This window comes from Lagenorhynchus albirostris, chromosome 13 (assembly GCF_949774975.1).
Source record: "Lagenorhynchus albirostris chromosome 13, mLagAlb1.1, whole genome shotgun sequence".
In the NCBI taxonomy this organism is placed as follows: Eukaryota; Metazoa; Chordata; class Mammalia; order Artiodactyla; family Delphinidae; genus Lagenorhynchus; species Lagenorhynchus albirostris.
Window position 1 is genome coordinate 53,620,520 of NC_083107.1, and position 26,284 is coordinate 53,646,803.

Sequence of the window (26,284 nt, forward strand, 5' to 3'; positions counted from 1 at the left end):
GTAAACTAGTGCTTTTTCATTAAGTTTCTGTAAGCAGGGTGAGAACCAACATTTTCTACCCTTTTTCTATGAAAGGAAGTCAGTTGAGTGTGAACTACACTGGAGTATAGTTATTTGCCCTAAAAATAATTTAGATGTTAAAATTTATAAAACTTAAACTGCTTTTAAACATTTTAAAAATAAATAGGTCTTTGAAGAGGATGTGGGTGGGTGTTAGGTCAGTAAGAGATTTCAGGTTTTAATGATTGAGAATTCTGACTATTGAGTACAGAAAATTGAGTTGTTAAAACTTCTTTAATTAGCATATTTGTATATATTCAAAGATGAGAAATGCCCATATGTAACCTGAGGTATAGGAAGAATACCGTGCTAGTATATCTAACCTTGATAGGTATTTTGGCTTGTTGTGAAAGAAAAAAAATTGTTATACTGAGTAGTGAAGAACTCTTTAAAGTCACTTTACTGTCCTGAAAAGCTACATTTCATAAACTGTTTTCAAGCCAGACTCTTGCTGTTCCTTTCTAGTTACTATTATAGGTCAGCAGAGTAGCTGAAAATTAAGGACCTGAGGGATTTTTAGAGACCGTAACTCTTTTGTCTTAATTAAATGAAGTTGGTGCTCAACATCAATAAGCAGCACATAAAATTGGGGTTAAAACTGTTTGAGAAGACTTCTTTACCTGCGTAGTAAATCTTCATTTCCAGGATGGAAAATTAGTGCCAATGACTATTTTCCATAAAACGGATTCTGAAGACTTGCAGAAGAAACCTCTCCTGGTACATGTATATGGAGCTTATGGAATGGATTTGAAAATGAATTTCAGGCCTGAAAGGCGGGTGTTGGTGGACGATGGATGGATATTAGCATATTGTCACGTTCGGTGAGTCAACACATTTTGCCTGGAATATGAGTACCTGGAGTATTGTCACATGTTCAAAATAACAGTATATTGGGGAGCAGAAGTTTATTTTCTCATTTGTATTGTTGAATTTGTGTATTCTTAAACCTGTGCTAGTAGAACCTGATTCAGTAACATATTAATTAATCCCAAAAGCAAAAGGGTAGATTTTTTGGATTTTACACCAGATTTTTAGGATTTTTAGAATAGATAAACTAAGCACTGTACTTTCTTAGTTACATTATTATTTCCATTTAATTCTCATGAGTTTGGGTTTTTCTAAAACAGCTTCTTAAGCTGGACTCCCTTTTTTCCACTCTAACTTCCATTTTATTTAAGCTGTTTTCAGGACACAATTAGTATTATATGTTTCTGCTTAAAATTCTTTACCACTTCCCCATCTCCACAATAAAATCCAAATACCTCAGTGTAGTATTTAACGTCCTAATGATTTGGCTTATCTTTGTAGTGGCATCTGTCATCACTTCCCAAACATGTCCTGCTCTCTAGACATGCACATCCTACACATCCAGCCTCGCTACATGCTTTCAAATGACAACGTCTTTCCCCTCTGTGCCTTTGCACATGCTGTGTCTTGATGCCTTCCCTTTCTTTGCCCTAGTGGGAACTCACATTCTTCCTTCAAGACTCAGCTTAGATATCACCTCCTTAAAGCATTCATGTTCCTGACTCCTATATATACCCCTAACCTGACAGGTGGATGTTCTCTCCTCTGGTTCTGGTTCTGTTATAGCAGCAACCACATTGCTTGGTAGCTGTTCTCTTTCCCCGCAAAATTATGACCTCCAGGAAAGAGGATTCTACTTTTTTATATTTTTAAGGCCTGCATTTAGCACAATGTCTGTCTGGTAAACAGTAAGCAGGCACTCAAAGCATATTTGTTGAGTCAGTTTTGTTTTTTTTTTAAGGAAGATTTATTTAACAACTAGTCAAAAAATGATACTGTTTTTCCATATTAGGTACTAGAGTCTTGCAAAGCTAACCATTAGATCTATTATAATAGATATTATTGTTTAAATTAGATGATCTTTAAAATCCCTCTCATTTCTAAGATTCTCTATTTTTAAAATTAGAATAAGGTTTCATAACTGACTCATTACTAAATTATGTCAGTTAAATTATTAAATCTTTAATATGACACTACCTTTGCATGTTTCAGTTCTGACTCTGCCAGTTCCAGTCATTTTTTCTGAATGCAGCAACTCTTCTTGTCTTAAAATCTCTACGTTCTTGTTTTACAGATACAGATATTTTTTCAAATTTCTGACGGCATAATTGTTGGGACGTTTCTTCCTACAGAACACCTTTATTTTCCACTCTTGCTTTATCCAGTGCTTTATTACCATTTTCATAATCCAGTGGTGACCTAGATCTTAGATAGAGGAGATCCTTAGCAGCTTGAGATTCTCTTAAGTAATATTTTAAAAGGTCAGAAAGTTTGAGGTCCTCATCAGCTGACACTTTTTCTTGTTTTATCAAACAGTTCTGAACCTTTAAGAAAAACTTGCATATATATGTAGAAACCTGAGTTCCCAAAGCATATATGAAGAACCAATTCTACTGTAATCATCTGCAGCACTTTTGTGGGATCTCATCATCCTATCAGATTTAGCAGATGCATCCTTAACTTGGTTATGATATTCTAAAAGGAATGTTCGTTCATGCTCAAAGAAATCATCTACATCCTTTACTCAAGAAACAACTACTTCATCTGCTGATTTAACCACATTTTTAAAGAAATCTTCAAGTTTCTCTTTTTTATTTTGTCCTCGCACAGTCAAATGTTGATTATATTCCAGGAAGACATAGAAATTTAAATCTTTCCTCAAAATGGGGTGTGCTGCCACACAACACAGGAACACTTCATGCACTGCAACGGTCTTCTTTTTTTTTTTTTTAACATCTTTATTGGGGTATAATTGCTTTACAATGTCTGCTTTATAACAGAGTGAATCAGTTATACATATGCATATGTTCCCATCTCTCTTCCCTCTTGCGTCTCCCTCCCTCCCACCCCGGTCTTCTTGAATATTGCCAAATATACTCAGCTTCCAGCTCCTGTTTCATCTTTGTGAATTCTTCCTTTGTCATAGACCCTTCTCGAAGTTTCTGTAGTTTTTCCCTTGAGGCATCAAAATCGGGTCTTGGTGGTGCTTGGAGGGATAATGTAACCTGCGTAGTCTTCACTTTCAATGAAGGAATCATGAAGCCAGATAAGTTCCTTGTGTTGTCGAACAACAGAAGACTCATTTTGTTTAAAATTTGGCAATGAACTCTTTGTGTGAACAGTGAATTTTACTTTCTCTCTCTTACTAAGAGCATCAGAAATGTCCACCTGTAGAGCAGCATCACTTTGAAGATCTACATTTATTGCTTTAAGTCCACGGTCCTCCTCTGAGAGGAAGTCGGGGCTGTCCTGCAGGGTTGGCAGGGCCCGGCACGCCAGGGAAGAGGATGGAGTCGGGGAGGCACAAAGCGAGACATTAGTGCCAGGCCCATGAGGCCCCCATGCCTGCCCCATGCCTGCTGCCCCCCACTGCACACCCAGGTCTCAGCACAGGCTTGAATCAATTTTTGATTGTTTGTGTCAGGGGTTGGCAAACTTTTTCTCTGAAGAACAAAATAGTAAACATTTTAGGCTTTGCAGGCCACATATGGTCTCTGTTGCATATTCCTAGTTGATATTTTTTTCCCCAACCTTTAAAAATGTAAAAATCCTTCTTAGCTCAAGGGCCATACAAAAACAGGCCTCTGGGGAGATTTATCCCACAGACTGTAGTGTGCTGACCCTGACCTATATATCATTTACATTTTTTCCCCACTAAAACTTTTTTGCCCTTTAATTTCAGGGGAGGTGGTGAGTTAGGCCTCCAGTGGCATGCTGATGGCCGTCTAACTAAAAAACTCAATGGCCTTGCTGACTTAGAGGCTTGCATTAAGACACTTCATGGCCAAGGCTTTTCTCAGCCAAGTCTAACAACCCTGACTGCTTTCAGTGCTGGAGGGGTGCTTGTGGGAGCATTGTGTAATTCTAATCCAGAGCTGCTGAGAGCTGTGACTTTGGAGGTAAGTACTCTGCCTCTACGGTTTACAGAATAGGGAGGCGTGAAGTAATAGATGCTCTAAGAAAAATTTTCTGTTACAGTTTTACCATAGCATAGGAGTATAACAAAGCTTTTAAATTTTAAGCACAGAATTACAGCTCTGGGAGAACTTCCCTGACAGTGTTCTTTATTGATATTTAAGGATTTCCTCTGAAGGATATTAATGGCTATTCCCACTGATCATTTTTTATTTGTAAGAACATTTAGAGTTGGTGGAAAAGAGACAAAGCATATACGAAACACCAGATCCAGGAAGTCAGGTCAAGCACACTGACTCTGGAATGTGTGAAATCCTTTGACTCTTCTTGCCCATCAACATTTCAGTCCTGGATTTAGGGCCTCTCTGTTTTCACATACTCTATTCTTATTAATGGTCTTTAGGAATATTTTTCTATATTTCAATTGAAATATCTTTTCCTGTTCTGAAAAGGCTCTATAGTCTTTTCCTGATGTCCAAAGTTACGAAATTATAGCCGCTTATTTCACCTCCATCTTTCTTCTGCTTCCTGGTTAGTATAGGGGAGAAAGAAATTTTCCTCTTCCCTCTAGGTTCTTCTGGCTGGTCTCAGAATTAAATTGACATGAGACAGATTAACAGGAGAAAAATCAAACAAAAGTTTAATAACATGTATACATGGAAGAGACCCAGCAGACTGAGTAACTCACCAAAATGACCAGAATGGTGGCCATGGTTATTCACCTTAAACACCATCTTCAGCTAAAGACGAAAGAGGATGTTAGGGGTAAGACTTCAAGGGGTAGAAGGCAGTTCACATGGAGGTGGAAAAGCAAAAGTTTGATAAACAGATGTTTGCTGGGTTAGCAGAGACCATGGGACACAGAGTGGACTCTGGTCTCTAAGCATTTCCCCACCACAGCTAGTCCATATTTATTATCTGGTGATGTTCCTGTAATACACCCTCTATCTAAATTCTTCAGGCTGTTAGGGAGAATATCAAAGTTTCTTCCTGAGTCTTTTGGGCCTTGATTGTTTTCAGCTTGAAATAATCTGGGGGTAACAAATTTTGTTCTTCTACAATAGATATTCTAGAAGATAATGACTAAGATGGAGAGTAAATTATTTTCAGGTTTTTTTTTTTTTTGAGGGTGTGGGCTATACACTGTGGGCTTGTATTAAGTAAAAAAGTGTTAAATATTCCTGATCTGTACATCTGTTTTTTAATAGAAATACTAAGTATAGAAGGGAAAAAACTCTATGCACAAAGACAATAATGTCAGAATTATGAAGAAAATGCAACTAACCTTTGACTTTCAGAAATCAGAAAGGAGGGCTTCCCTGGTGGTGCAGTGGTTAAGAATCCGCCTGCCAGTGCAGGGGACACGGGTTCGAGCCCTGGTCCGGGAAGATCCCACATGCCACGGAGCAACTAAGCCTGTGCACCAGAACTACTGAGCCTGCGTGCCACAACTACTGAAGCCCGTGCACCTAGAGCCCATGCTTTGCAACAGGAAGCCACCGCCATAAGAGGCCTGCGCACCTCAACGAAGAGTAGCCCCCGCTCGCCACAACTAGAGATAGCCCGCATGCAGCAAGGAAGAACCAACACAGCCAAAAATAAATAAATAAATTTTTTAAAAAGAAAGAAATCAGAAAGGAAATAATCAGAAATATATAAGAATATTTATCCCACATTGCTTGTAATAGTGAAGAATTGGAGGTAACGCAGTTATCCCACAATTCATTCAAAGTTTGGAGCCCATTATGTCTGATTGGTAAACCTAAGTCATGTGGCTACTCTCACTCTGAGGGAAAGCTGGGAAAGGAACTATCTGGCATTTAGCTCCTCTACAGTGAGAGGCAGGCTGTCTCATAAGGTTAGGGATATTCCAAATGCAGAAAAGGAGCTAAGATGCTAGGAAGCCAAAAAGAATTGCATTTGCCCATATTTGCTTAATGTTAATAAAAGAGAAAGCTGCAAAACATGTTAACAGAAGATCATATAGCTATATGAACAAAGCAGCTCCCATTTTATTAAATGTGTTAATACTGGTTATAAGCCAATGAGTGATATTCTTTTTCAACTTGGGTAATTTTCAGATTTTCTTCAATTAGCATTTATTACCTTTTTATAATGTAAAATGTCCAACTGAGTTTATTCATGTGTAGTTGGGGTTTTATTTTTAAATTTTAATTTATTTTATTTATTTTTAGCTGCGCTGGGTCTTCGTTGCTGCATGCAGGCTTCTCTAGTTGTGGCAAGCGGGGGCTACTCTTCCTTGCAGTGGTGGGCTTCTCATCGTGGTGGCTTCTCGTTGCGGAGCACGGGCTCTAGGCACATGGGCTTCAGTAGTTGTGGCACGTGGGCTCAGTAGTTGTGGCTCATGGGCTCTGGAGTGCAGGCTCAGTAGTTGTGGCACATGGACTTAGTTGCTCAGAAGCATGTGGGATCTTCCTGGCCCAGGGCTCGAACCCATGTCTCCTGCATTGGCAGGTGCATTCTCAACCACTGCGCCACCAGGAAAGCCCTTATTTTTAAGTTTTAATTGTGGTAAAATAACATAAAATTTACCATCTTAACCTTTTTTTTTTTTTTTTTTTTTTTTGCGGTACGTGGGCTTCTCACTGCTGTGGCCTCTCCCACTGTGGAGCACAGGCTCCGGATGCGCAGGCCCAGTGGCCATGGCTCACGGGCCCAGCCACTCCGCGGCATGCAGGATCCTCCCGGACCGGGGCACAAACCTGCGTCCCCTGCATCAGCAGGCGGACTCTCAACCACTGTGCCACCAGGGAAGCCCCGATCTTAACCATTTTTAAGTGTGTTCAGTTCAGTAGTGTTAAGTACATTCAACGTTGTTGTGCAACCAGTTTCCATAACTCCTCATCTTACAAAACTGAAACTCTGTACCCATTAAATAGCAACTCCCCAATTTCCCCTTCCTCTGGACCCTGGGAACCACCATTCTAGTTTTCTATGAATCTGACTACACTGAGGTACCTCCTATATAAGTGGAATCGTACAATGTTTTATATGTCTTTTTTTTTCTTTTATATATGTCTTTTTATAACTGGTTTATTTCACTTAGATAATGTTCTCAAGGTTTATTGTGTTGTAGCAGGTGTCAGATTTTCCTTCTTTGTAAAGCTGAATTTCATTGTATTATTGTATTTATATTTTGCTTATCCATTCATCTGTCAGTGAACACTTGGGTTATGTCCACCTTTTGGGTATTGTAAATACTGCTGTGAACAGGGGTGTACTCTTCAAGACCCTGCTTTCATTTCTTTTGGATATATACCTAGGAATAGAATTACTGGATCATATGATAATTCTAAGTTTCATTTTTTAAGAAACCAACATACTCTCTGCACCATTTTACATGCCCACCAGCAGTGCACAATTGTTCCAGTTTGTCCACATCCTTGCCAACACTTTTTTTTCTTATAGTAGCCTAATGGATGTGAGGTGGTGGCATTTATTATGTGAATAAAAGAAACAAAACTAAAGGCAAAAATTGGGAAATTGGAAGATAAATCCTTTGTCATTTAAGGAGTCTGAATACCTTAAAAGCCAGTTATAAATCACAGGCCTTGGTTACAGACTGGCTAATAAATCTGGCTCCTGGGAATGTTCATAACTTCTTGAGCTTTGTTCTGTGATGTCAGCATGTATATTCATAAAGTATAGTATTTTTCTGAAACTCATTTTACCAGTTTATTAATTGAAGTTTAAATTTCTCTGGCTTTTTTTTTTTTAAGGCACCTTTCTTGGATGTTCTCAACACCATGATGGACACTACACTTCCTCTGACATTAGAAGAATTAGAAGAGTGGGGGAATCCTTCATCTGATGAAAAACACAAGAACTACATAAAACGTTACTGTCCCTATCAAAACATTAAACCTAAGGTAGTGAAAGACAGTTATGATATACTATGCTGAAGTGATAGAGAGAATAATGAAAAGGATATTTACCCGAGCCAAAGCAGGAATTTAGTAAGGCCTTAGATTGTTTCTCCTTATAATACTCACCTTTCAGCCCCTTCTCTGCTCATACTCCATGTTTGTTTCAACTTAATAGCTCAGGAGACTAGATTCAATAAGATCAAGGTCTCACTAGTCAAGAAAAGGTTATTCCAGGTAACAAATAGTCTAGTATTGTGATGCCACATATCTCTCAAGAATATCAAATGAGAAAAAAAGTTCTAGCACTTAGGGAAAAAGAAATTGGAGGTAATTGTTTTTCATAATCCATAAGGTGGAAAGGGACCATAAGGAATAATATAAATTCTTTGTACATCTCTTTTCTTTCAGCATTATCCTTCAATTCACATCACAGCTTATGAAAACGACGAACGTGTGCCTCTGAAAGGAATTGTAAACTATACTGAGAAACTCAAGGAAGCCATCGTGGAGCATGCTAAGGACACCGGGGAAGGTAGGAGACCACCTGGGAGCAGGGGACGTAGCTACATGGACTGTCACCTTCAGTGTACTGCTCAGAGTAGTACTGCAGACCAGATCAATCACCCATGATTTTAGACAAATCAGTTTTTCCTGTGTCAACTACCCATTTGAAGCAAATGTAATAACTATAACTGCCTCGCCTGTTTTTCAAAGGACAGCATTAAAATAAGGTAGGCAACGCACAAAGAAAAAAGTAAATTTAAATATCTACATAACTTGGAGGTGTACTATCATACCGTATCATATCATTCATTCTTTAACAAAATTAATTGAGCTGTTATTCTTGGGAATCTCTAAAAACAAATTCTGAAGTTTTTGCTCTGGAGCTTCAGTGCCCAAACTAGCAACTTTAATTTTCTCTAGATCTTTCAATTTTATTAGACAAGAACTCTTACTGTTTTTCCTTGGCAAGACATGCCAGGACCTTCTGGGCTCAGGGTTGGAGGGTCTCACATACAAGCTTCCAGACAGTTGCCCTGTATTCAGTTCTGTGTCTCACTTTCACCCATTGCTATAGTTGGTGTTTCCAGGTCACAAGGCTCTCAGATTCCATAAGACCGATTGGCTTCCTTCTCCATGTAGCCCTGTAGTCTCTTCCATCCAGCTTCCTCTGCCTCTGGGCCTCCTCCTGCTTTTCCTGTTTCAAGAATTTGTTTTCTACTGCTCTCCCCAACTCTCCTGTCTTTGTTGTTGGTGGTGGTCGTGGCTTATGCCTTTCTCCTTCGCTGTTATTTTAATAGAGTGCTTGGAAGGAGCCGGGTGAAATGGGTGGGTCTCAGTTGGCCGAAACCTTCTAATTGTTTCATATGTTAACTCTTTCAGGTTATCAAGCCCCCAATATTATTTTAGATATTCAGCCTGGAGGCAATCATGTGATTGAGGATTCTCACAAAAAGGTATGCTATCAAGCCCCTTTAAGTTGACAGATCCCCAATTAGTGATGTGTTGTACTCAGCCTTTCAGTGGTTACAGCAGGGCTTGTGCCAGCTGCTTCACCAACTGTCAGGCCTATGGCTGAGACCTGAGGGGGAAGGAGGAACTCAGAGTCAATAAAGAGAAAAAGTACTTGATACAGGAGCTCTGTCAGAGAAAGTAGTTGAATGTCAGTTGTTGGGAGCCTTCTGCCTCTGTGCCAAATAAAAAGTACCTTTGCCATAAATTGCTGACTTCAGGGTTAGGTGAAGATGGATGGACAAGGAGAGACTTGAACACTGGAGTTGTACCACAAAGGCCTTCTATCTAATTTTTTAAATGTGTTTCTTTTAGATTACAGCCCAAATTAAATTCCTGTATGAGGAACTTGGACTTGACAGCACCAGTGTTTTCGAGAATCTTAAGAAATATCTAAAATTCTGAAATGCTGCATTCAGTGGAAATTGGAAACACACTGAAATATTTCATAGTCATATTTCCAGTTACATTAACAAAAGTGAGTTTTTTAAGTTAGTAAATAATTTTTAAAATTTGCTTCTCTGTCCAGATTTTGTTTTGTATACAGCTCACTTGCTTATACCGTTGTCTCCATTGATGCACACGCCCCTTAACCTAGGAAAGTAGTTTTCAAACCATGCTCTGTAGAAGGACATAGAGAAGGGAGTGAAGGAAGGATTGGTGACAGCAGAACTTTCCCCTTTCCCGCATCAGAACAGGTTTGTTTTACTCTGATTTTCTTTGAACAGTTTACAAATCAAGGTCCTGCTTCTTTGCTGGTGAACATTTTTAGATACTCTAGCAGTTAAGTCATCCTCCAGTTTCTGTACCTGCATTTTATGGAAGAAGATGATATTCCTCACATTAAAATTCATTAGATCTCTCTAATATTCTGGAGTCCTAAGGTGCTCTGATCATCTCTTATTGATGCTAACTCAAAAAAATTACAAGTTCCTGCAAGGGATAATTTTCTTTTAAACACTTTATTATTCTTGAAAAACATTTGAGAACCTATCCTAAAGCAGTTTCACTCAAGCTACAGAAATATCTAAGAATTAATTACCGAGCATAAAGTTCACCCAGCAGCATGCTGCTGTACGTGAAGTTACTGCAAATGCTTACAGTAGAACAGAATGCCAGGGTCGCCATCTCTTTCACAGAGGTGCCTAACACAAGCTGTACAGTATGTTCAATACACTGGAATAGCATGCCCGGTTGGAAACAAAACATCTATCTTGGAATGCTGTTTGGTGATGAAGGAGATTCCTCGTGTTGTATTCAAGGATGAGTCCTTCTCCTTTGTCCAGTGTAATGGCATGCGTATCAACTTCACGGCCTTTGTAGGCAAAATTGGTACTTAACCTTATCCTTACTCTTGTGGGAATATCTGAAATCATTTCCTTTAGATTTAGCAGTGATAAGTCTCCAAAATTCAGAACCATGAGGAAGACTCTGTCTATGCCGTCCAGCTCTCTTGTGTACACAACAGAGTGGTTGTCATTCCTCAAGTAGCAAAACCAGCCCCTGCTGAGGAGCAGCTCATTGGCATGAAGCAGACTTAATTCTTGATATAACTTCAGTGCTGATCTGGGCTGAGTCTTTTGGACCTATTTTTTTAAAAAAGAATATTCACATAAATGTTTGATTCTAAGAGTATCAAATAAGGAATTATTTCCCCAGAAAACTTGCTTCTATTTTAACCCTTAAAACAACTACCAACTTTTAAGTATTAATAAGTAGGTAAGAATAGTTTATTTAACTACTGATTGATAGAAACTACAAATTCAGGGTTTCACCTTGTCTGGGAGTGACTGCTGCGTGCACAGTTCTCTGCTACATCTTGGCCAGAGCTGATGTAGAGGCCAAATTTGACTCCACTAAATGTCCGTGTTTAAGTTAATGGATATTTAACTTGCCTAAAGAAAGTCCCTTTATGCTATATTTAACTGGCAGAAAAGCAGCCATCATGGCCATGGACTCCGAGCACCTCTGGTGAACTGGGGCTTCTCTGTTCTCTTCTGTAGAATAATATGTAGGTTGGTGTAACATTAACAGATGCTAATTATGAACAGAAAATTGCAGAAACGGATGCAAAGCAAAATGCTGCCTAAAGTGAAAGTTAAAATATGCCCATTAAAGAAGATTGGGGTTAATTTTAACAGCTGTATAAAATATACATAATTTAATGTACTTTTCTTGTTTTCCTTTAACATTTTACGCATCTTGTTATATTAAATGTCATTTTAATGGCAGAATAATATTCTAATGAATAGTTATACGATACTTAATCATTCCCTTTCATTTTGACATTCAAGTTTCTAATATGCTTCCCCCATATCTGGATTATTTATTTAAGATATAAATATCAGAAAGACAATTATTATGTCAAGAAGTATGGATACTTGATACATAATGCCAAATTTGTCTTCATAAAAGCTGTTGCCAAATCAGTGATAGCATTCATTTCATTGTAGTCTTGCCAGCCATGTTGACCTCAGAGGTACTGGTGGTTGTTTGGGGCAGGTGCGTAATGTGTGGTGTTTAGTGAATATCTAATGAATGTCTGAAAAATATGTTTATTCTGTGTTTATCAGGTACAAAGGTGTTTATGGTACATGTATATGGTATATGTATATGACTTGTCAAATTACTACTAACATTTTCTATAGCCTTAGATAATGCATGAAAAAGCATAGTTCAGTGCCACTCACATAAGAAGTGCCCAGTAAGTGTTAACTATTATTTTTGTCTACTTCATTTACTACTTTCTAGAAGTATGTTGAAGTGTCTCTCTGTAATTGTTGATTTATCAGTCTTTAATTGCATTTCTCATAGTACTTGTTTTATACATTTTGAAGGTATTGTTAGATGCATAGATTCATGATTTATAGGGGAATGTTCTTTCATCAGTTTTTGAAAATTGCCTTTGTCTCATGCTTTTCATATTGAATTCTATTTTGTCTGCTATTAAATATTTCCACACCTGCTTTTTGTAACTATATTTTTTTAAATAGAAAATTGCATGCATACAATATAAAATTCAATTATAAGAATAATATATAAATGGTTTTCTTCAACACTATCCCCTAGCTTCCCATTTTCTCTCCCAGAGATAGACGCTATAATTGTTTATATTCTTTCATTTTATGTTTCATATGAAATACATTCTGTGCCTATGCAGACATAGGTAGACATACTTTTCCCTTGTTTACACAAATAGTGGCATGTTACCATTCTGTACGCTGTTTTTTTAATTATTTAGTACGTTAGAGGTGGTCTCTTATCAATGCACAGAGAACTCCCTCATTCTTTTTCACAGCTGCGTACTTGTCTCTTGTATAGATTAACCATAATTGATTCAACTGGCTTTCTATCGACGAAATATATAAATCATTTCCAGAGTCTTCTGCTATTAAGAACAGTGCTCCACAATCCCACTACTGGGCATATACCCTGAGAAAACCATGATTCAAAGAGTCATGTAAAAAAAAAAAAAAAAAAAGTCAATGTACCACAACGTTCATTGCAGCTCTATTTACAATAGCCAGGACATGGAAGCAACCTATGTGTCCTTTGACAGATGAATGGATAAAGATGTGGCACATACATACAATGGAATATTACTCAGCCATAAAAAGAAACGAAATGGAGTTATTTGTACTGAGGTGGATGGACCTAGAGACTGTCATACACAGTGAAGTAAGTCAGAAAGAAAAATAAATACCATATGCTAACACATATATATGGAATCTAAAAAAATAAAAAATGGTTCTGAAGAACCTAGGGGCAGGACAGGAATAAAGATGCAGATGTAGAGAATGGACTTGAGGACACGGGGAGGGGGGGGAAGGGTAAGCTGGGAAGAAGTGAGAGATTGGCATGGACTTATATATACTACCAAATGTAAAATAGATAGCTAGTGGGAAGCAGCCGCATAGCACAGGGAGATCAGCTCGGTGCTTTGTGACCACCTAGAGGGGTGGGATAGGGAGGGTGGGAGGAAGGCGTAAGAGGGAGGAGATATGGGGATATATGTATATGTATAACTGATTCACTTTGTTATAAAGCAGAAACTAACACACCACTGTAAAGCAATTATACTCCAATAAAGATGTTAAAAAAAAATACCAATTGGATAGGTTAAAAATGTTATATAAATTTATATTTCTTTTAAAAAAACAGTGCTGCAGTAGAGATCCTTGAATTTTCCACATGTGCAAGTATTCCTAGATACAGATATCTAGGAATGAAATTACTAAATTAAAGGGTATGGTGCATTTTTTTGTTTTGAAAGCTACAGCCAGGTGGCAAGGTTTGTTTTTGTTAGCATTTGCCTGTAATATCTTTATTTTAATTCTTTCTCTGTCCTTTTGTTTTAGCTATATCTCTTATGTCAGATTTTCTTTGTTTTCTAATCTAAGAGTTTATATCTTTTAATAGGTGAATTTAACCCATTCATATCTGTGATTACCATATGTTTAGACATAATCCTGTAGCCTTATTTTTTATCTTAGTTGTACTAATGTTTTATTTTAGTTGTACTAATGTTTTTTCTTCCTTTTTAGCTTTTTATTGGATCAATTGGTTTTATGTAATTTTTTTCCTTCCAGTATCGTTCAAAAATTACACATTTGTGTCTTTTCCTCTGATGGTTACCCTTAAAACTGTAATAACCATTTAAAACATATTTTTTTCAACATACAGAGCAGTGCTGTCCAGTAGAACTTCCTGCAGTGCCAAAAGTTCTGTTTCTGTGCTGTACAATATGGTAGCCACTAGCTACTGAGCACTTGAAATGTTGCTAGTGTGAAACAGGAACTGAACTTTTAATTCTGTTTTAGTAGTCACAGTGGTTAGTGGCTACTGGACAGCTCAAATCTAGAGTGAGTTACTGTTTCCATCCTTGTAAAGTGCGTTAGCCTGCGCACATGTGCCTTTGCTCACTCAAACACACACACACACCCTCCCTGCCACCACTTCCCAAATAGAAAGAAATCACTAAGATTTTTACTCCAGAATACCTTATTTTACATTATGTATCAAAAATTATTCATCCTTAAGTTTTGTTGGTTCCTTTCCTCACTATACATCATGTCCACCTTTTAGATTCCTTTTTGGTTTTGTTGGAGTCCCCAATTTCTCTTTCAGAAACTGGCTATACATGGTAAAATTTGGGTCCTTGCTTTTCCATCTCTGTTTTGCTCCTGAATGCTAGTTTGAATGGATATAGGATTCTTTGTTTAGAATCAAGTTTCCATTACAACTTTGAAGGTAAAGTTCTAATGTGTTTTAGTATCGAGTTGAGAAGTCTGATGACAGTCCAATTTTCAGTCCTTTTCTCAGGCAATCTACTTCCGAGTTTGGTTTCTTTCTGTATATTTTTAGGTTTTCTCTTTATTAGTCTCTGTTCTTTTCTAGAACTTGTTTTTTGTTATATGTTGGAATTTCTAGATTTATTCTCCACATATCAAAAATTTTCTCTTTATACTGTTAACTTCTTTGCCTTTTTGTTTTCCATTTCCCTTGGAATATCAATGTCTTTTGTTACATGCAATGCAAATGAAAAGCCCTTTATTATTGCTATCAATTTACTATGGTGTTTCGTATTTTGATCGTGTATTAAAATATAATCATGTTGTGTTCTAAAAAGAAAAAACTTCTTTGTCTTTTTACAGTACACTTTGGGGTAAACCCTTGAGTCAGTTTTCCAGCACACTAATTAGCACTTCTATTTTATTGTTTATTTTGACAATATTTTCATATTTCTAAGATACCTAATCACTTCTTTAAAAGAGTGTCAAGGGCTACATAAAACAATAGTCTCTCAGGGAGGGAGCAGTTTTACTAATAATGAAGTCTTATGTTACATTTTCTTCGCTTTCTACAATGTTTTGTTAGGAGTGGTGTTTCTCTTTCATGGCCTTAATTTTTCTCAAATGTAGTGTGATTTTTGGTGATTCATTTCCTTTTGTATTTGATACTCCTTGTTTGCCTGTCTTCAGTTGCCTGCCTCTACTAACTGTGAGAAGCCAACTTGGAGGTAGGTCTGGTTTGTCTTTGGGGTGTAGGGGTTCTTTTCCTGTTTAATGGTGACCAGCTACCTAGGGTCCTACCCTCCTCTTAAGGCCTCTGTGAACTGAGGAGTAAAAACTCTTACTTTGGAGATCATTCCTCAGTGAATCATCCCAGGGAATTAGGTTTTCTTCTCTGTTTCTTTCTTCGACTGTGCTTGTAGAAGTTTAACACTATTTCAAGCTTTGCTCTACTCATTCAACACGAGTATGATCACCAAACAGGCCCTGAGTTTTTTCCTCAGGCAAATTCTGGGGCAGCCAATTGCAGCGGTGGATGAATTCCTGCGGTGCTCTCACCTGTACCTGTCAGTGCTGTTTTCTCCTGTGTATTTTAGATTATGGTTTCTATGCTCTTGTTTCTTTGTAATCTTAATTTTACTTTCTATCTTCTAGAAAGTACCTAAATTCTCACCTTGTTCTAGAGCTATTATGGAGGTGTTTTATTAAAATGGCATTGCCTGGGACTTCCGGTTATTTGATTATGGTTTAGCATCCCTCCAAGCATTACTCATGATCATTTTAACGACTTGACTGATCTGACCATTATTTTAATTTGCATTTACATTTTTCCATCTTTGCTGCTGTACTTTTTTATGTAGGATTTCTTACATATTGGATTCAAATTGGCCTATGGGAATATTTTGGACATTTGGACGTAATGAAAATCAGTAAGTGCACTTAATCCAAAACACAAATGTTAATATACAATTTTTGTGTTTCAAGGACCTATGACCATATAAAACAAAGTTATCCCTGGGGTGCTTGGATCAGGGAGATGTGGGAACCAGGAGGGTTTGCCTGAAGTTCCGTATCAGAATAATCTGGGGATTGTTTTCAGAATACTTAGTAGATGCTATAAAACTTGTATCCTCATGTGATGCCAGTAATTTCTCTCCCCATTAAGTAGTTCAGATTGTGTTTTCCAGTGAAAACACCTGAAACTCACCTGAAGCCATTTCACATTTTTCTGGTCTAAGGAAATGTGTTTAGCACTTTGCTGGAATTAATGCATTCCTGTTTAAGAAACTTGTTTGCTGAACTTGGCTAAGTTGATCGCCATGAGAACAGAAAATAGTATAGGCAAAAGCTGAAGGGTATGCTTTTCCAGAACAGCTACTTTTAGGGATTATTCATGCTTCAGTTTCTGTAGGTAAACAGCCTTGCTCTCAAGAATCTTACCCTCGATTGATTGATTGATTGATCTCCTACTTTCTTTCCTTCCTTTGGAGGGGTGGAATGGAGAAAGGATAGCAGGCTTGCTGGAAGCCCTCCATAAAATGTTCTTAATATTTCATAGCTCAAAGTCATTCCAATGAAGAGTTGTGTATTCTGTATGATACTTCAGATACTTCAGATGGTACACTTCTGCACCCGTTTGTATTTCCACAAAAACATGATTTACAAACTCCTTAAAAATGAAAACTGCAAAAGAAGTCTATGTGATTGATTTAAAGAGCATCAGTTAAGGTTTTAGACAACTCAAGGTGAGTGTATGTTGTCAGCAACATGAACTAATTTCCTGTTCTGGAGTTAGCATGAAATTTTCATTGATACTTACATCAACATTCACAGTGTGGTAATCTGAACTGGTGGGTAACCAGGTGTGATTGCCTTCAGAAAAACCAGCATTTGAGCTATTGTCCCACTGCATTGGTGACTTTGAGAGAAGAGTATCCTATGTCAAAAGACCATAAAGAAAAAAAACAGTGGTCTGGTTATTAAAAGAAATGTAATTTGGCCATGATTTACTTCAGAAGTATTTAATTCCCTATATTTCTCAGCTAGTACTCAAATTCATTAGCATTCATAACGAAAAGGCCTTAATATTCAGTACATAAACCCGTGTTACACTTTCAATTGGAAAATAGTTAATGACATCTTGAGTGTAAATAAACTACTAACAACATTGATACACGCTTGGAATCTTTGCTGCTTTTCCCTAAAAATGAGTGATGTAGGATTTCAAAATGTGCCATTTACAAACTCATTATAATGTGATACAGTGATCGGTGAATTCAGGCATGCAGCCATGTACAGGTGAGCCTAGATTGTATCCTTTTTAGCCTGGTTATCGCATGAGTGCATACACAAATTTAGGAGCTTAAATAGAAAAGGTTTCATTGTGACTAAATATTAGGGAAATTGGATCTCACCATTGAAAGCTAACCATACAAATTATAGCTTCAAGGTCTTTCATCTGCCCAGCAACACAATTGTGAGATCCATAGCCTCAAACAAAAAACAAAATTTAAACTTCTCAGGCCTAAGGCTGTCCATTACATTTGTTAGCACAAGGATTCTTCCTTTTATGTTATGGCCAAGCGAGATCTAGCAATACAGACAAGCACTATAATAAATGTTCTTAACTCCATGTTTCAGGTAGAGGGCATTCGAAACTCAAAACATGGCTTCTTAAATTTTAGTGCACCTGAGAATCAGCTGGAAAACATCTTTGAAATGCAGATCCTGGGCTCTACACAAGAAATTCAGTTGTATGGCTCAGCAAGCAGCATTTTTAACAAGCTCCCCAATCAAGAAAGCTGGAAATTTCTCACTGCCTAACAAACAGTGAGAAACAAAAGCTAAGTAATCATGATTTTCAGCAGCAGAATAGAAATAGTAAATTTTCTGATTCGGCAAAAAATGAGGATTTGGTGTGGTGCATGGTTAAGTTATATTAACTTACAACATCATAGGTTTCATTGAGATTTGTGGCTAAAATATTTCTCATTCCTATTTCTTCCCCGTAGTAAGTTATGGGAGTTCCAGGCAGTGTGAACACAAGCATGTTCATGATGTTGACATATTGTTTCCCCAGACGAGAAGTCAGCCGGTCATTGTCTGGTCCGCCAGTCTGAAAAGCAGATACTTTATTTTAAGAGCACAGCTCTATAAAGAGTTTGCTGAAAGATTTACCCTATTTCACAAAAAGTCCACCAGGCAGAAAAACGTGGTTAACCATGGGTACCTTCGTATCAGCAAGCCTGCAATTGAGTCCTAACCCAGTTCCTTGCTGTACAATTGAGCATCTGACTGACTTGGCCATTATGATCAACAAAATGGTGATAACAGCTTACTTCACATTCATATTGCAAATAAGATGAAATGTATGAGGGTACATACTAATATTTTTGCACATTTGGATAAGAGAATATTGACAGGAAAGGAAACAAGTGTTTCCTCCAAGGAGGGAACAGGTGGAGGGCACCGGGGTGAGAGAAAGACTTCTGATCTGTCCCTTTGTGTGTGTGTGATTTTTGAACTATTCAAAAAATTTTTAAGTTAAAAGGTAAATCAACTTTTACAAAAATATTTACAGTCTAAGAAGAAATTTTGTACAGGACTTTGTATTTTTAAATATATTTCTTTGTTAAATGTTCTGATTACATATTTTAACATCTAGTCCTTATTTAAGAGTTTATTTAAATCACCTAACCTTTCCATTTTACAAATGATGAAACAAGCTCTGAGAGACTGCATCATTTATTCAGGTTAAGGTCATGAAGCAGAACCAGCCTTTGAACTTGAGTCTGAGAATATGAACTTGATTGTTTGTTAGAATTCAGGAAAAAGGGAGCTTGCTTTTTTATTCTTTAGATTTACTAAAACTGTCTTTACAATTATCTTTTTATAGACCATTGTATTTTTCTATTTTTATGGCCAGAAAATTAGGTCAAACTTTTCCACCGTTTATTCTTTTCATTATCTCAAAAGCATCTGACAAGAAACCCTGTGATTTCTCAAGTCTTCTGAACCTAGATCACTTTTCTTTCTCAGAACTGAAATCAAGATTAGCATTGGACAGAGATCAGGGCCTCTCACAGGCTGAGATCCAGTTGCCTATGATATGAGACTTTGAGTATATGAAAAAACGTGCTACAACTACATTATAAAATTTGTATAGAGAGGGGGTACTTCTGGAATGGTGGAGTAAGGACCTCCAAAAATCTCTAGCATGAAAGCAAGGAGAATGTTGGCAAAAACTGTAAAAATCCACTTTTTCAGAACTTGGAAATGAAAGGCTTACAATACAAGGAGTGTTCAAGAAAAACAGCTGGATCTCAGAAGAGCAAGCTTTGTATCATTTTAACTGGCCATAATCTCATGCCCCTCCCCTCAGATTCAAGATAGCCTTGAAAACCAACAGAAAATGTAAAACCCAGCAGCCTAGTAGCCACTGGAGGACCAAAATAGGTTTTGAGTTCATCAAAAGCTCCATCTCTAGAGAACTGGCACTGTTCGACCTTTCTAGCAGCTCACTTTTGGTTGGGTTTTTTCTTTATCTGATCTGACTCAAAGCTAACTGTGCAGATTGTCTTATCCCCAAGGCATTTGCCAAAAACAATCAGCAGCAATTGATTATCAATACTTGCCTGAGGTGGTGTTACCAACCTGGACTAAACAGAGACTGACCAAAAAACTTTATTTAAAGTTAGGAATAAGATGACCGTAAAGGGCTTTGAAAGGCTCTGACATTTTCCTGGAATCTAGAAGCCTACACACATGCACAGGGCTGCCCAGGTAGCCAGGGAAGCCCCAAGAATCTAATCTCTCCCCTCTGGCTAACCCTGAAACTCAAGCAGAAAGGAAAGACTAAGGCGGAGCTGTAAGCTGCCTGCCAAAGTGTTGAAAGCATGCCCACCCCGCACACAGCCCTCAGCAAAGGCTGGGAGACTTACAGGTTCAAGGCATCTAAGGAATCTTAACAATCACTAGCTGACCAAGCAGAGACTTCAGTGGTCACACACAACAAGTAACACAGATATTACAGAATTAATCCAAGAAAGTCACTGAAGAAACAAAACACTGGAGAGGGGAGAATGTGATTTGCAAAATTTCTATACTTACTATTTAAAATATCCAGTGTTCAACAACAACAAAAAAGAATACAAGACATGCAGAGAACCAGGAAAGTGTGGCCCATACAGAGGGGGGAAAAGCATCAACAGAAAACTTGGCTGAGGAAACCCAAACATTGGACTTAGTGGACAATGACTTTAAATCAGCTCTTATACGCGTGTTCAAAAACCTAAACAACATCTACAGGATTCTTTAAAAGTATGCGAACAATGCCTTATCAAATAGATGCTGTCAATAAAGAGAAATTATGAAAAAAATTAGTTGAAAAATACAATAAAGGAAGTGAAAAATTCCCTAGACGGGCTGGACAGATTTGAACTGGCCAAGGACTCAGCAAATGAGACAGACCAGTTGAAATTATCTAGTCTCAGAACCAGAAGGAAAAGAATGAAGAATGACAAGAACCTGGTCAGGAGCTGGGATGCATCTGGCTCACTAAATCACAAAATAAAGGAAAGGTGAAGGTCACTTAGAGACAAATGTGCCCCTTGTTTCAGAGGACTATTCAGCAAGCACACCAGCACCGTATGCTGAGCTGCGCATAAGGACTTACCATCCAATTAGGCCATTTTCCTTCTGGCATGTTTTCCATCCAGGATGTGATAACCTCAAACACACTGTTCCCAGAAGGCATGTCTAGTTTACCGAGGTAACTGTTGAGGGGAAAATCTGCTTCTTGGATAAAAGGCAGACCGTAGTACATCATGGTCTTGGCAATGTTCTCTCCATGGGCTTCAGTCCCCATGAACCTGTAAGAGTTGGCAGTGCAGTGACATCAGGGCCTGTCAGGAGACTGGGAAAGTGCTTTGCAGCTGCTGTGTCTCATGGACAGGATGTTGGGAGGTGAATGCATACTGTTAACAGTATTGGCTAGGGCTCACTAGGAAGCAGAATCAAGCCAGATGACTAAGAAATGGCACACTGGGTCACCTGGCAGTTTCTCATATTAAACCCAAAGACTAGCTTAATACTAAGCCATGTCTAAAAGAAACACGTTTGGATCTCAGTCAATACTGTTCTTTTCTTTCTAACTCTGAATGAAACTCAGTAACTTGTAGGAAGACTTTATTTAGCAATTCTCATCACTCCACTTAGAATGTACAGTATATGTCTGCATATAAGGTAAGAGGGGTTCCCCCAAATTCCCCTTGTATTGGAATCCCTATAAAGTCTCACTTTATTATTGGGGTGCACTCAGTTGTTGAAAACCAAACACTTCAGGGAAGACATATTAGCCTGAAATGACCCACATCAATGCTGGTTTTAGCTGTTTGAGACATTACATTAATGGATAAGTTACATAGTATCTGGAGCTCGCGTGTTTCAGTTCCAGTCCCATCTCTGCGGCCACTACCTAGTGACCATTACCTGCATGCTCAGAGTCTCAGTCTCCTCATCTGTAAAGTGGGAATAGTGATCAGAGGACCTACTTTAAGGAGAAGAAATTTCTTGAACTCCTTTTCCACTGATTCTATTGGGTAATCTATATAAACACAATAAGAGCTAAATTCATTGAGTGTTAATTATGTGCCAGGCATTGTTTTAAGTGCTTCACAGACATTATCTCATGTAATCTCACAACAACCTTATGGGGGTGTCATCATCACTTTTTAATTGTTGAGAAAACTGAGACATGTTAACTAACCTAACAGCTAACAGTTTAGTTGGAACATTTGCATGCTAACAGGTCAAATAATGATAAAAAATAGTAATGGTTAATGACTAACCTTTGGATAATATATTATCTTTTAATTAATCTTCACAAAATTCCTGTGAATAAGTACTGTGGGATTTGCTTCATTTTACAAAAGGAAACAAAATCAGCAAAGTTAAGGAACGTGAGAGACTATACCATATATATACCATATATATATGCCTGAGCATAACTGAGTTATGATACATTGTAATTATGCGGTTTATTAAATTATAACTGAATCTCTTAAGAATGCTTGGTTATGAGGGATAAAGTGCAGATCACACACTGCGCCCGTGGTTACCTGTATCTCCCAGGCTCCCTGCTGTACTGGTCCATTGTCTGCCGGAAGCTGCGGACAATGTCGTGCATTCCCACCTGTGTGGTGGTGAAGTCATGGTACAGATCCGAGTAGTGAGTGACTGTCTCCTTTGAAAACAGGACAGCATGGTTACCATCATGTCAAATGTCAAATGCCCATAGCTGGCCTCATGTGAATACTAACTGTCTCTTCAAAGGGCTCAAGCTGAGACCACATGCTCAAAGATGGTCCTAGGACTTATGCTGCTCAAGGGAATTTGTGGATGGAAAAGAACATTAGAAACTATTAGTGTTTCATTTTGTGTATAAATTATTAACTAAAATCTAGTAAACAAGTTAAATTTTACCAAACACCTAAATACTGATTACAAATGTATTTAATAAAATCCTCCTAAACATTTTATTGTCCCAAATACACCAGACATTTTTAAAGGCAAACAAAACATTATCTTAAATATAGAGTGTATTATTACATTATCTGCTTACAAAACTATTAATATCATGCATTTAAATTTGTTTCTTTACCATTTCTGTCCTTTATTCTTACCGTTATACTTTTCCAGGGTTTTAGTAATTTTTTGTGATACTCATTCTCTGCCTTCCTAGGGTTACAGTAATCTTCTGGAATCAAAGTAAAAGATTATGTCTAATACAGGCTCAGTTTGTAAGTCCTGGGTTAGGACGTGGACAGGCTAGAGAGTCCATGAGTTGCTATCCATTCAGTGGACCCCTTTTTTATAAGTGATTTTCCCTTGCTAGATCAAGGGAAGTTTTTTGAAATCTTAGATGTCTTCCGGAAATTACATGTTATTTAAGTTTTTCTTGGGTAGCACACAAAACCCATTGTTCTGATCATTTGTCTTGACTGGAAACATATGCCTGTCTTAGGACATCTGATTATAATTAGCAAGGTTATTTTGAGATTTCTTCTCCTCCAAGGATAAGTGCTTCTCTTTGGGACAACTGGCTAATACACAACCTTTTTTCCCCTTCATTTTTCCTTTCTACTGGAAATCATGTGCAACAACAACAAAAAAAGCTTAATCATAAACTTTGGTTCATGACATGGTCTCATAATTAGCCCATGCAGCTATATATAATAATTTTAGATTTTTTTGCTGCACATTATGTCACTAAGATTGACCCATATTGCTGTGTCACTATAATTCATTTATTTTGACATTTCATTGTGTAAATGTATAAATCCGTTATTTTGGAATGCATTTTAGGACTACTGTCTACTTGGCCATTGAAAACAGAGAGACTGTAGAATGGTGGTCAACTAGAGGAGTGAGGGGGGCATGGGATTATTACTCTCTCACGTGTGACATGGGAGGAAGGTTGAGAACCACTGGTGGAAGCACAAAGAGCCCAAATTCTGCAGCAGGCTTGGGTGGAATTCTGTTTATCACCTCTGTCACCCTGATAAATTAATTTCTCTAAGATTTGCTAAATGGGGATCATGAAACGTCACAAGATGTTGAGAGAGTTAAATGGATACAACAAATAGCATACAACTGACACTCAGCAAGTGTTAGTTCCCTTCCCTTCTACCTGTGTGTCCTTTAATGACTACAAAAGCACTTGGGGAATTTAGGCCGCCTACCCTGAGCTTGAGTGATTGACAAAATCACAGTGAGTAAGTTATGGCCTCCGGTGGAGTCCACACTGTCCATGCCCTCCAGAAACCTCGCCTTCGAGGGACTCCTATAGGGATCACTCAGGAGGAAGCAGTGGAAGGAAATATCTGGTCACATGCATTTGAAACTCCTCTGTATTTTCTAAAGAAAATGATTCAAAACACTTCCCTCTGGTAAGTGGTGTCTCAGGCTAAAAAAGACAACACTCTGATGACATTTTCAGAAAAAATATATACATATATAACATTTTTAAATAAATATATGTTTACTTAAAAATATATTTTTAAAACATATATACGTATATGTTTAAAACTTTACCGGGATTTGGTTCTTATTCACTTGGGCCTCGTCTCTCAGATGCTTTGCTTCTAGAAGAAATTGAACAGCATCGAAGCTAAAGCCATCGACACCCTTTGAGAGCCAAAACTGTATAATTTCCTAAACATGGAAGAAGCGAAACACTTGGTTACGTTAACCACACATAGTTGTCATAAGGTTTAATAAAGGCCTTGTCTGTTAATGACTTCCATCATAAAACAGTCACCTCCACATATAAAACAAGCACAGCACTCGTGTTCTTACCTATTTAGCACCACAGTGTCTGAGCATAATGAACTTTGAATAACTGCATTTACGGGCTCCCGTTCTTCTCTCATATTTGAATTCAGAATGTTACATTTGTAATTGATGCTATGAGCATGTTCCCAAAGTTTAAAGAATCCACTCAAAATGAAAAATGGGACTCAGGAGAAACTGGGAACGTAGTTCATCTGCCCCATGCCCAGTTCCTTCAAGGTCACTCCGAACAGAGAAAATCACCAATTAAGCGCCCAATCATGAAGGGCTCTTCCACCAGACTGGGAGATTCTGGAGGGAAAGAACTGCAGCTTTTATTTCTGCTTCCCTTGCCACTGACCCAGCAACTGTTATTTAGTGAACCAGTCGTGGAATGAAAGAATGAGGTATCAAGCCTGAATGAGTCAAACATGGTGTGATACTGTTGGGACACCAAAGAAGTACAGCATGTTCCCTGGCTTCGAGGCATCTACAGAGTAGTTGGGGACACATGAGACATGAGAGGGTTACCTAACACAAGGCAGGACACGGTTCAAAATCATGGGAGGAGATTACTCTGCATGACTATTGGACCTCCGAGAAGATCAAATTTAATATGGGTGGGCACAGCCAAGCAAGGAAAAGCTAGAGCTTGAACTTGGCTGGTGGGATGTGATCAGGAAGTGACTCTAGAAGAACATTCTGGACTGTTTGGGGTACAGCATGAGTCAAGCATGGAGGCAGAGGATGACTTGGCCTGTATTGGGGCAGTTAGGAGGACCAGGTGACCTTGAAAAGCAGAGGGCCTAGTCTCAGCTCCCCTTGCATGCCAACCCCTCCCAGCTGGGCCTACTCCTGCACCCACCAAAAGCCTGCAAAGGGACAGTGGCTCTCCCTGCTCTCCTTTCAGCTCAATCCTTGCTGAAAGGAAGGTTTTATAGGAATGTGTATATCACATGAGAGCAGAACCACCTGTAATTTAAAGTAATGGAGTGAAGAAGCCAATTCTCACCTAGTGAGGGGAACAGAGCTACAGATCCCAAATAAGGACTGTTCCCAGAATCACTTGCTTGATTCAATGTTTCTTGTATCTACATGTGCATATGGAGCCTGAAGTGCTGCCGTTCAAGGCTCCCAAAAGTTTCTCTTTTTTAAAAAATATTTATTTATTTATTTGGTTGCACTGGGTCTTAGTTGCCACAGGTGGGCTCCTTAGTTGTGGCTCACAGGCTCCTTAGTTGTGGCATGTGAACTCTTAGTTGTGGCATGCATGTAGGATCTAGTTCCCTGACCAGGGATCGAACCCAGCCCCCTGCATTGGGAGCGCAGAGTCTTATCCAGTGCACCCCCAGGGAAGTCCCAAGGCTCCCAAAGGTTTCTACAGGCTGAACACAAGGCTGATGTCAGCCTCTTCAAGGTGCGGTTTTGAATGGCAAAGCTTGAACAACTTTTTCAAATGTAAGAGCAGGCTCTGCTGCTGACAATCCTCATCTTGACCACAGTTGACCCAAATACCCTTAAGCTGGCCTTACCCAGTGGAATTTTTCTTTGGGGCACAAAACCCACAAATTTATTCTTATCTAGCATCCTTCTTCACAAATTCATTCATTCATTCAATAAGTATTTGGGTTCCAACTAGGGACCAGGCACTTAGCTAATAAGCCTTGGTACTAGAACCATGAGCAAAATACAACACAACATAAACACAGTCCTAGGTCTCACAGATTTTTTTAGAATCCTTAGCTGGACAAATATTAATGC

The 26,284-nt window shown here is 38.3% G+C and overlaps 2 protein-coding genes and 1 pseudogene across 7 annotated transcripts in view; 1 reads left to right on the plus strand and 2 right to left on the minus strand.

Annotated features, from left to right (window-relative positions):
* Positions 1 to 12,367, plus strand: part of PREPL (prolyl endopeptidase like) — a 57,040-nt gene extending 44,673 nt beyond the window's left edge. The window contains exons 9-14 of the mRNA XM_060169857.1: positions 706 to 881; positions 3,770 to 3,986; positions 7,743 to 7,892; positions 8,298 to 8,421; positions 9,273 to 9,346; positions 9,717 to 12,367. Coding sequence (XP_060025840.1) covers positions 706 to 881; positions 3,770 to 3,986; positions 7,743 to 7,892; positions 8,298 to 8,421; positions 9,273 to 9,346; positions 9,717 to 9,806 — 831 coding nt within the window. The 3' untranslated portion in view covers positions 9,807 to 12,367. The remainder of the gene's footprint in view (positions 1 to 705; positions 882 to 3,769; positions 3,987 to 7,742; positions 7,893 to 8,297; positions 8,422 to 9,272; positions 9,347 to 9,716) is intronic.
* Positions 2,050 to 4,736, minus strand: LOC132531875 (sorting nexin-6-like; annotated as a pseudogene).
* SLC3A1 (solute carrier family 3 member 1) overlaps positions 10,348 to 26,284 on the minus strand; it is a 36,462-nt gene continuing 20,525 nt past the window's right edge. For 4 of the 6 annotated variants that reach the window (XM_060169850.1, XM_060169849.1, XM_060169852.1 and 1 more), the window contains 6 exons: positions 24,287 to 24,406; positions 22,312 to 22,436; positions 20,868 to 21,063; positions 18,141 to 18,308; positions 17,013 to 17,129; positions 10,348 to 10,987 (listed from right to left, as the gene is read on the minus strand). In XM_060169850.1, coding sequence (XP_060025833.1) covers positions 10,547 to 10,987; positions 17,013 to 17,129; positions 18,141 to 18,308; positions 20,868 to 21,063; positions 22,312 to 22,436; positions 24,287 to 24,406 — 1,167 coding nt within the window. In that variant the 3' untranslated portion in view covers positions 10,348 to 10,546. The remainder of the gene's footprint in view (positions 10,988 to 17,012; positions 17,130 to 18,140; positions 18,309 to 20,867; positions 21,064 to 22,311; positions 22,437 to 24,286; positions 24,407 to 26,284) is intronic. The other 2 variants (XM_060169853.1, XM_060169856.1) reach the window with 2 other exon arrangements.